At 38.6% G+C, this 11920-nt stretch overlaps 1 protein-coding gene across 1 annotated transcript in view; it reads right to left on the reverse strand.

The window, feature by feature from the left end:
• Positions 1-7451: 7451 nt before the first annotated feature.
• LOC103775125 (NAD(P) transhydrogenase, mitochondrial-like) overlaps positions 7452-11920 on the reverse strand; it is a gene marked incomplete at its 5' end in the record, with an annotated part of 23022 nt that continues 18553 nt past the window's right edge. Inside the window, 3 exon segments of the mRNA XM_008942569.1 lie at positions 7452-7919; positions 9175-9290; positions 10209-10327. Coding sequence (XP_008940817.1) covers positions 7770-7919; positions 9175-9290; positions 10209-10327 — 385 coding nt within the window.

The raw sequence follows: 11920 nt of genomic DNA on the forward strand, positions 1-11920 counted from the left end.
GAATAATGTTTGCACAGAAACAATGTGTTGCTGAGACTACTACTTACTTTATTTTTTAAATGGTTGCTGTTTTTAAGCCGTTGCACATTTTCTAAGATGGAAGGATATCGCACTCATTCAAACACTGATTTAAGTCTTCAGCCCAAAGCCACAAAGTTGGTCCCAGAATACAGTGAAAGAACTAGTTGTTACAAAAGTCAAACTCACTTTCTTTTGAAAATTTTCCTCATTTGTCATGTCAACAAAGGACATGAAATTTCAAATGCCTCCTTCTTATTCAGAGGGGTATGCTGCAATTCATCAGGGAGATCAGCTCAGCACATCTGCAGGACAACTAGCACAAGTCTTTTTATCAGCCATACTACACCAGTTGTTACAGTGAGCTCTTTGAACTGCATTTTGGTCTTCACTGTCACCTAAGCTTCATCCCAACATTGTTTTGATCAATGTTTTAATAATCTGAGGAATTGCAACACATGAAGATTATGGTAATCTAAAGGTAATACACTAGGGTATGTTTCCAAACTGAAACTGAAGTTTCTCATTCATCTCATCTCCCATTCAGGCCATATTCACTCTATTCAGATCTTTAAAGAACATAAGGGATTTACAACTATATTAAAGAGCAAATGAATCATAGGCTCATGGATTTATTTGGGTTGGAAGGGATCTTAAAGATTATCTAGTTCCAACCCCTCTGATATGGGCTAGGACACCTTCCACTAGACCAGGTTGGTCAAACCCCCATCCGAGCTAGCCTTGAACACTTCCAGGGAGGAGATATCAACAAGCTCTCTGGGCAGCCTGTTCCAGTGCCTCACTATCATCTTAGTAAAGAAAAATGAGCAGCTTTGTGTTTGAAAACAAGTGTTACAGTAGCAGTGTTAACATTTTAGGGCCAACCACAATAGTTGGGCTACAACAGAGACAGGAAGTTGCCTGCCTTTTCTAGCTTGGCAACAGTCATAGATACAGAACAGTAAGCTCTATTTTTTCCCTGTAAGACCAACTCCACAAAAAAATGCAAAGGTGATTACCTCCGGAGGAGAAAAACGGGAATTAGATCCCTCAGCAAAAGTTAGTATTTAAAACCGAATGCCGTAATAATTTCACCCAAACCAAAATAGGGACAAGTAGGTTAAAAGACAACAAATACCTCTTGCTCCATTACCTGCAGAAGAAAATGGACCCTGAGGTCTACAGGCAAAATTCAGCAGCTCCATAGGTAACGTTCTACCTAGTCAATTTGATCTGTGAAACAGTGTTAAAGTGTGATTTATGATATATCTGGAAGCTTAAATAAAGAAGTCAATACTACATCAGTAACGTAACATGAAAATTATAGCAATACTTAGCACATTGCACTGTGGTGATTACACTTCTCTGTTCTTAAAATTCAAATAGAATTGGATTACCTGATATTATACAGTTGAATAAACTAGCATTCAATGGATATGTCTGGGGACAGAATGCTGACGAAAAATGGGTGTTGATTTGCCTACAAATTAGAGGAGAGAACCAGGTTCCTATGTTGTCTCCACATATTAACAAACCCACCATAAAACACTTGAAAACTTGAGTTCATTGTACCATGGCCTACAACAACAAGCTTCCGAGAATGTAAAAATCAGAAAACCAAAGGGTTTTTCCTGTCCACATCTGTAAGATTTTAATAGGGAGAATGGCAACTGCTAGTTATTATTGCATGAGACAGCTTTAACATCTGCTTGAGCTTTTTATGCTCACTAGCTGTTAGTTTCCATTCTGCTTGGGATTTTTTAAATTATGGGTTAGACTGACCATGTAATAGAATAACTTAATTTCATGCTGTGCTAGAGTTCAACTGTAATCTTCTTCCAGAACACACTTCTTACCGAGTGCGAAGCCCCCTCAGCCCTTTTGTCTCCAGTTCCGTTGTTGCCTACTTCCTTTAATAGGGAAAAGTTTGGATAATAACCAGTTTTATGGGTTCTGCGAACAAGGGACAGGAAAAGAAGGTCAAGAGACACACAAGGCCTTTTCCTCATCTCACACCTAATTGCAAAACATCACACTATCGTAAATGTCATATTCAGCACATCCAACAGAACTGCATCGTGCAAAACCTTATTTTCAATGCTATACTTACATGTGAAGCAAAGGTCTGATCTTGGCAGCACGGCTACTTTACTTCTCTGACATACAATTTCTTCCTCATCTTGTCTGACCCACTTTGACCCTGTTTTCTAAATGTGTAACAGGCATATTTTGTACTTCTTGCTCACATAATATTCCAAAGACAGCTGTAGTTGGTTATTTGCTACAGCCTTGTCTCATTGAAACTACTTTGCAGAAGTACAACCTACAGAGTTCAAAAAAGTGCCAAACGGTATGAATTTAAAACTTAACAATGTAGAATTCAGAAAGCCATTTCTTTAACAGGTAAATAAAACTGATTATAAATTTGTAATTTACATATGCTGTGCAAAAAAAAATGGACTGCGGAGTGCCAGGTTTCGGAGTGATGTAGAAGGCTATGTGTCCCCTTGGTGCATACAGGGAAAAAGAAATCTGATCAACTGCCTTTAAGGGAAGAACACAAACTACCCATGCAAATAAATGTTCAGTTAAAGTGTATAATCCCCATAGTTCTCCAGGAAAATCTGTCTCCAGGCAAAACTGAAATAGAGAAATCTGAATAGCTAGGTTACGTTTCCTCACAGACTTTTTTCTGTTCACTCTCTTCTCATTAGCTAACATTTCTCATGTATCTTTGTGACTGGAGAAAAAAGTTCTTCCCTTAGAAGTCATTATGATAATCGTCCTGGAATAAAAGCTACAACTTAGTCCCTTTATTTCTCAAGTAATACCTTAAATTAACATTTTTGGATTTTTTTTACACTTCAAAACATTACCTTTTGGGAGTCTGGAGCTTCAAATATTGCTAAGCCCATTTATGAAAATGCATAAGTACATACCTTCCCTTCAGGAAGAAAGGTGCATCACATCAGCTGCACAGATAATGTAATAGACCCTCTGGGCAGCTGCAGAGCAGTTGGGAGTATGCAAAAACCCCACACCCCATAACAGGGATATTATTGGAACAATATTAATTGCAAGTCATGAAATGAGTATTTGAACTGCAGCGCTTAGGTACACAGCACAGCGTTCAGATCTCCCAGTATTCAAATTCCTGCCTGTAAAGTATTCCAGCAGAATTTAAAGCTTATACAAAAGTATACATGTGCCTGTGGAAAAACAACTTTTTCTTTGTTTGTGTTGAATTTTTGAATTTAAATTTTAAGTTAGCTTATTACAGACAATTAAGCCTTGAAATGGAAGAAAGTGAATTACTTTCTTTCATTCTCTCCTATGTTCTGGAGATCTGGAAGTCGACCTTAGCAATTACTTCGGCACAATAAAATCAAACCTGGCAAACAAGGCACTCGGTGCTAAGGATATGAAATCCATTCTTATGTTTAAGGCTGTTTACTGTTGACTCCCTCTAACTTGGTCCTACAGACTGAATGTTCATTCAAGGTTCTAATGAACCTTCTATCTTAGTTTCAAAAGAATCCAGATTTGTGTGCTCCAAGGCAAATCTGCACCAGAATCCAAAACTTACCAAATGGAAACACCCAGCTCAATTCCCTCCAAGAGCCAGCTTTTTATTTAAACTAAAATACAAAAGTAGGTTCAATCCCAAATTTTACTATCTGAATGGGCTGAAATTACATGCTTGCTACAGGGAAGCAATATAGCAGGATATGTATGACTCACTAGACTATGACAGGGTTTATAAAATTCCAGACTGAAGAAAGAGCTTGAGAAACAGTTTGATGGATTAACAGATCACATAACTGCAAGCTCATAATTTTGTAATCAGTGAATTTCCCATACTTACAAGTTATAAAGCCAATTTTCCATCACAACACAATACTTTGTACTTTTCAGGACAGAAAGTACATGGTGTATTAGCTAGCAGGACCAGCTTTTACAAAGTTATTGAATTTAATTTCTGATCTGAAAAGCAGGTCACCTGCTCAAGAGGAGCAAAGGGGAGGACAGGGACACAGGCCAGGCAGCCTAACCTTTACCCAGGGAGGGTTACGTGGCAAACTCCACTGGAAATTTCATGAAAGGCAAGGGGACTAGGAACTGGCAGCATGATTTTTACCATGCCTGACCAACCTGACTGCCATCTACAGTGAAACGTCTGATCATACAGTCACAGGAAGAGAGTGGATGTTGATTGATTTTTAGGAAGGCCTTTGACAAAGGCTCTCACAGTATCCAGGCACATTAGTGGCATAATTTGCACAGGTGGAGTATCGACCAGACTCATGGTTGTGATGGTAGTATGAAATCCAGCTACTGGTGGAGTACCAGCAGCATTCATTACAGGGGCAGTACTGAAGTCAACACTTCCTAATGTCCTTAATACCGATGTGGACAACTTGAAGGAAAGCACTCACAACAAGCTCACAGATTTTAGCAAATTGCAGGAACAAATTATATACTGGAGAGCACAACTGCCAGCGGGACCTCAGCAGGCTATGAAACAGGTTGACAGGAACCTCATTATGTTGCAAAGCAAGTGCAAAGTCCACTACTCTGGGTGGAATAAAAGCATACATCAGTACAGGGTGGGCAGCCGACTAGTCACAAAGCAGCTCTGCGGGAAGCTAGATGGTCCCATTAGACCATGGAACATGAAACCAGCACAAGCTGGCAGCAGAGGCCAACTGTGTATTGGTCTACATCAGTAAAAGTATAGCCCCCAGGTATAGGAAGCAATGACTCCCCTGTACTTTGTACTCGTGAGGTTGCATCTGGATATAAGAAAACACTGACTTACCGAAGTAAGACAGACTGGGAGCCATCATTCACACATGATATACAAGGAGACACAGAAAGAACTGGGTTTGTCAGAAGGATAAGAGCAGAATCTTCCTCTGGTTTGCCATGAGGTGGTGGTGAAAACAGTTTGTTCTCAGAAGGGCACTGTAACAGGATTGGGCCATGTAATGTACAAAAGCGGCAGCAAAGGAAATCATCTCTTTTCACCTTGCTCATCAGTCAAGGTGAAAGAGAGGTTACCCTCATGAAACAAGGCCAAGCTGCAGCCTCTGAAAGACCTGAAGCCTCAACTTGACAAAGCTTGAAGAAAACGTGAAAGTTGCATGTCAGACTTGGGTGATATCATTGAAAAGGCTATGAGATGGGTAAAATTATTCATTTATCATTCACTTTGAAGGTAGAAACTTAATTCATCACAACAATCAAGCTGACCAACCTGTAGAACTAAGTAACTAGGAACTGAAGCAAACTTACATGTATCAGACTCAAAGGGATAGGATTCATCTTGCACCTCAGCCAATGGAAAATGAAGTACTCAGCCAAGTCAGGTCTTCCAGCTATTTTTTTTTTCTTTTTTTTTTTTAATATCAAAAAAGCAATGCATATTGTGATCAACTACTCTCTAAAGCTGTCTAACCCTCTTCAGTTAGTAGAAAAGCTTACAGTGATGCTGCTGCAGTCAGGTGACTTCAGACATACGCAGAATGAATATTTTAAAGAACCATTCCAATTTAAAAAAGAAAATACACATATTTCATTATGATTCCTTTTCACTTCATTCTTCAGTCTCAGCAATCTTTGATGTCATTTTGATGCTCTAAATCCCAGAAAGAATCTAAGACTACTTACCTAGTCAGGAAACACAACAGGAGAGAAAAGAGACAATGATCAATAAAGAAAAATAATCAGACCTTTTATTAGTGCTTCAACAGTTACCTGGTGTTCCATGCTAAAGCACAGTTTTATAGATAATGCTGGTACCTCTGATCCAACATAACAGTATGTGGTTGTTTCTCAAATACAAAGGACAAAAAAATATGTATCCCCTATTTTTTTTTTTATGAAAAGCTAAGTCTGATATCAGCTACTTATAAGCAGAGACACATTGCATACTGCAGTTAAATACTTCAAGTTTGACAACAGAAAAATTAATGCTTTAGGATAATAAATCCTTTCAAATCCCCTTTTTGCTTAGTTGGGAGGGAGAGAGAGATTATTTGTCTTTCCCTTTCTCTCACTTCCCTCCTATTTTTTGCAGATCTAAAAGCAAAGTTGACTACAATGAAATCAAGAGGCCATATATGCTACATGTGAATATAGCTGCCATGACGTTTTAAATTAAAATTTAATTACAAGTCTTTTCCTGCAGTGCACAACATATTAATGCTTACATGATAATTTTTATTTCAATTTATACAAAAGAGTTGGAAAAAAGGTAGCTTCTTTCATACATTGTTACATTTCTTTAATGCATTACATTTTCAAAGTCTGCGTTTCAAGGGATCTTCACATAGAAACAGAGGTAGCTAAGTAGAAATACTATATGAGATCTCTATACATGGTGGAATAAAAAAAAAAAATTTTGTTCTATCTATCCAGATGGATTAATTTCAAGACCTACTTCGTCATAGTTTGTCTTCCGCAGATATGAATGCTTTCTAACACACATACAGCCATTTCTCTTCAGCCTTCCCTTGTCACTGTGGACAACTGCTACATCATTATGGAAACACAAATTCATTCTGGTTGCCAAATATTTCAGTTCCACTCAAGTACACATAACGTAATAAAACCAAAAATCTATGTCATAGTTTAATTTAATTCTTTGCTGAAATTATTATGGAAATTTAACAGTGCTTTTAATTAGATCAGGGATAAATCAAATAATCAAAACACTGGATTGTATGTATGGTATGTTTCTGTGCTGTTCAAACAATAGCTTATTTATTTAGAAAAATTATAATGAACTCCAGCATCTTAAAAAAATGTTTAAAAAGGCCTTTTCCAGCATCACAAAAAAATGTAATTTAGAAGGCATCACTACATTTTCAAGTAGTAAATACAAGTAAAAGTCTTAAGTGAATAAAACCTGAAGCACCGTGGTCCAAATTCTGTGAATACATCAGGCACACAAGATGCTCTGCCTGTGCAGAACTGGACCACGATTCTCCTCAGAAGCTTAAAGAGCCAACGACTGGAAAAGATGGAGAGTTTAGCAGCTGCTTACAACAGTCAAGCAGTGTAAGTAAGTGCACATTTCCATGTCCGGCTTGAAGATCACTTGGTAGGTCCCAGAAATCCTGCGTTTCATTTTACATACTGTAAATGTGCACTACAAAGTGGAACATTTTTTCAAAAAGTAACTTTCCTAAAATGTTCCTGATTCACAGCATCCATACACAAAACCCACAAATGAATAGGAACATTATGTTTAAAGTCTCAAACCATGTAAGCATCTATGTGCAACTGCGTGCATCTGTTTGTAATTTTGCTTGAAGTTTTGATGAAATAAATAGCCGTTTTGTCCATACTGGCCAAAGAACAGCTTTGATGATAAGACAATTTTGGCACAGTATTTTTCAGCGAATTTCCATGACAGTACAAACACTAAGGAGAGGGAAGCCAGTAACTACTTGAAGATGACCACAAGTTATTAGTTCCTGCTTCTAAGAGCTCAACGTTAACCTTAAAATGCACATTTTTGTTCTTTAATGCATTGCCTCATGGGAGATATAGTTTGAAGGGCTGATGTGCCCATCCTTCTATAAGAGCCTACGCTCTCCGTCTTGAACTACATCTCCTAGGAGTCAATGCAGCCTTCTGTAAGTGGTGGCTGCATCAGGACAGCAAGTGACCCCCCTAATTCTTGCATTCCATGACCTCTGTGACAAAACTGTAGTCGCACTCATGAGTGGAATATAAATCACTATTTAGCCTTGATATGATTCCCTGACTTTGGCCTGCAGGGCATCGCAAGTCTTCTTAGCATCTCCCAACAACATGGCAGTATTGGGTTTGTAGAAGATTGGATTGTCCACAGCTGCATAACCGACTCCCAAAGATCTCTTCATAACAATGACCTGCACATAAAGAGTTCACGTTTGAAACAGCAAAAAACAGCCACCGTGCCCCCCTACAAACAAAGACGACACAAACCCAACCTCCACAAACGATGGGAAAGGAAGAGGGGTCCCTGGCCAAAACATGGTGCTTACTGCTGCAAAATCGTATTTCAAATTTTAATATAGCAGACAATTTGACATCCAGACCAGTCGCAGACACATTTTACTGTTAAACACAGTATTACATGTCAGATGAAGGGACTGTGGACAGCACATATGCATATGCTTTTACTTTATTCCACGTAATAGAGTCAAAGTAAGATGGGCACTGATGACTATAACATAAGAGTTTTTGCAGGTTCTTTATTTTTGAACTACTTTAAAAGACCAATTCCCTGATAGCAACATAATTCAGATGTTCATTAACATCAGTACTCTGGCACTTCTCCAGACTACTACTGTGTTTTAATTCATACACAAGATTTAAAAATAAATAAATAAATAAATAAATAAATTTCAGCCAGTTTTAGCTATTAAATGTCAACTTAGTTAATCACAGCAGCTTCAGCAGAAGAACTGTGAAGATTTACCAGCTTTAACCATGTACAAGTTTATTTCTTAAACAGCAACACATAGCTATCCACAAAAAACTTATGTACCTGTGACTATTTGAATGGCTAACCCACAAAAGAACTGAGGCTACCACTGGGTTCAGAACAAGACAGTAAAGATTTTGCATGAACGTAATTCAAGTAGATGCACTTGGATCAAACAATGTTGCTTTTAAAGAGTAAAACTGGGGAGATAATTAAACTGACAGTTCAGTCTGGACGGACTAAGCTCTCTACTCAACCCAACCACTCATTGTTTGTCTGGTTTTTGAATTGAAGTGTATTATTCATTTTCATTATCTCCACTTCAACACTGAAGTTCTCAATCAAATTTCCAATCAACTTAAAGCAGGTATTTGTACCAAAATGCTTCACAGCTGCAGATGTGAGCAAAACAATAATTTGTTCTCATCACAGTTTTTTGTATAAGCACTTCTATCAGTCTTTTCTACTGCAGCCATCATTAGCCTCACTGAAGCACTTGCTGATGATCATAAAATCATGAACAGTGCATGACAGTCGCAAATTCTGTTGGACAACTTTCATAAAAGCTCCTCAGGTAAACCAGAAGAGTAGGAGTAGCTTGTTAGCTTATCCTATAAACCCTGTTTTTAAAAGCATGCTGCTTAAGGTAGATACCAACACAACTCTGTTAATCTCACCTGTTTGGACTTCCAGACCTCAAGAACTGGCATTCCAGCTATGATAGAGTTTGGATCCTCCTGAGCTGCTGAATTAACTGTATCATTTGCACCAATTACAAGGACCAAGTCAGTTTCTGCAACAAAACAAAGAAAGTAAAACTGCTGAAGAATTATCTGAAACCTGAACACTGAGGCTAATGCACATTTTTGTGTTAAATCTGATCTTTAGAAAAGTTCCCCTCAAGGCAAACACTCTACAAACATTTATGGGAACTTCATTCACAAATATTTTATGAACTTATCAGGCAAACTGCATGTAAGAGTCCAAGCGTGCTATCAACTACCTGCAGCAAACTGCAAGCATCCACAACCCAATTTCAAGGAACTCATTAGACCACTCTGCCACACAAAAGATAAATCCTCTGATGTTTATATGTGGTTTCATATACACATAGTATCATCACTTTCAAAGATCTTTGTGCCTGTCTCTTCCTTTGAATATTCTTATGAAAAACCTGGTCTGTAAATACAGACATAAGAAAGCAAAAGCTGACTGCTCAATGCTATACTGCTTTGCAAGACATGACAAGATCAAGCCTGCAACTCCTGACCTGAAGAATTAACAGTAGTTTTCCTGTATGGAACAGTAACAGTGATAAAAAAAGACCAAACAAACCTCTTGGTTCTGGATGAAACACGTTTTAGGAGCCTATTTGACCTCCCCTCCAATATCTACTCTTCTCTGTACTCCTGCATTCAATATTTCCTTTCGTTTTACTTGTCTGTGCTCTCTGCTGCTCAGTTTTCTGCTCCTTAGGCTATTTCTTGTATTGCTCTGTGGTCACTTGCCATCAGCTGGAAGAGCACTCAGACTGCAAGAGAAAGACCTCTGCTCCTCTGGAGTGGCATCACAACAGGCACAAAGAGAAACTAAATGCTCAGACTGAGCTTTTCTATTTTTAAAATACTCATGTGAATAAAATAAAAATGGACAAATAAACCCTGACAAGGTCAAATCCCATCTACTGGGAACTTATAGTTCCTATACTAACCTGGGAAGTCTTCATTGATCTCATCCATTTCCAGGACAATATCATAGGGAACACCAGCCTCTGCCAGGAGTACGTTCAGCTGACCAGGCATACGGCCAGCCACCGGGTGAATACCAAACCTAACGGGGAAGAAAGTCCAACCTCATTAGTAAATACTGACCACTCTGTCTCATACAGTAAAGTGGCCACCTGTGACCTACAAGGCTGAGAAGTTCTAATGTACAAGCACATATGTGAATTAACAAAATGAAATGGTTAAACCTTAACAAAATTGTAATTACTTTTCCAGCACTGCAGGGAATTGAGTGAGTGGGGAAGTGAACAAGGCCCATGTATTTGCTTCTTCGCCTGCAGAGCAGCTGTTCCTTTTCTGCAAAGCTAAAAGTATGACTGACACAACAGGTGTGCAAAAGAATATGGTCATTTTCCAGTAAAACTAAAGACGCTAGGAGCACATTTTCAATCTTTCCATCATAAAAGGGCCCTTTCATGAAGTTGTTGCACATGCAAAGTGGCTTTGGAGAGCCTGCTGGACACATCTAGTGAAGACACAGAGGGAACTTGTACCCAGAAATGCCTGGGAATGCATCATTACAAGATGGACCATGAGAAAATTTTCCACCCAGTGATAGCTTACTGCAACAGTCTTTCCTTCAACTACTTTTGAAAGTCATAGGGCTATTGTACCATTTTCTATGGCTACAGTCATCAGCCTGAGCCACATCACACAGAGCAAGCATTTGTGTCCACCTTCCAAGCAGTACCGTATTTAAAATCTTGTGACAGATACCTTTGTTTTTTTATCAATAAGCCTTTTTTGCTGCAAACCCACCACCCACATTAATATGCTTTGCAGGTCACTTACACCACTGAAAAGTTAAAGCACCATGGAGTAAATTAACTGGCCACAATATAACACCCTGCAGGAAAAAGATCAAAAGACTGAGCAGCCTTCTTGAACCAAAGCCACTCTTGGACTTAGAAATGACCTTGGCAAGTGACCTTACTATCTCAGGTATCTCTAGATTATGCACAGCTATCACAGTCTAACGCTCCAACCCAACAGAAAAATTAGCAGGGACTCTACTTCAAGCACAAGGTAATATTTTGCTGAATTAGGTTAATATGCCACTTTCTTCTCATGACTGATCTTAGGAGAAAAAAAGAAAAAAGAGGGGGAGTGAGATGGTGGAGAGCTAAGAATCTATACCAATTTGAGCACAGTCATTTAATAAATTCTTCCAGAAAAACTCACAACTTGGAGAAAATACACTGCTTAGGAGTTACTGAAAACTCACGCAGACAGGAAGGGTGGCAGCCGGAGTGCTGAGGCATGCATGCAGTTCTGTAAGAGCAAAAACCTGACAAAATTCATGACAGATGTTAAACTGGTTTAGCTGCAACTCCCAAAGACATATTTTGGTTAGAATCAAATGTGTTTCTGGTGGACAGATTGTACTGTCCTGCTTATCTACTGACCCTGAATAAGCTAGGCATACCAATATCTACTGTCCTGTGCATTTTCTGCCTCTCCACCTCAGAAGCTACCACCAAATGTAATGCTGAATCAAGCACACCTGAAATGCCTCAGAATATTTTATATGGCTGAAATTAAATGTTTAATAAGGAAGCCTACATGTACCTTGAAAGAGACAGAAAATACCCAAGAGAAAACTGTAAATTCTTCAATTTCTGAACAGAAATCCAAGTGA

The sequence above is a fragment of the Merops nubicus genome, unplaced genomic scaffold (genome assembly GCF_000691845.1).
Source record: "Merops nubicus isolate BGI_N331 unplaced genomic scaffold, ASM69184v1 scaffold7756, whole genome shotgun sequence".
Classification (NCBI taxonomy): Eukaryota; Metazoa; Chordata; class Aves; order Coraciiformes; family Meropidae; genus Merops; species Merops nubicus.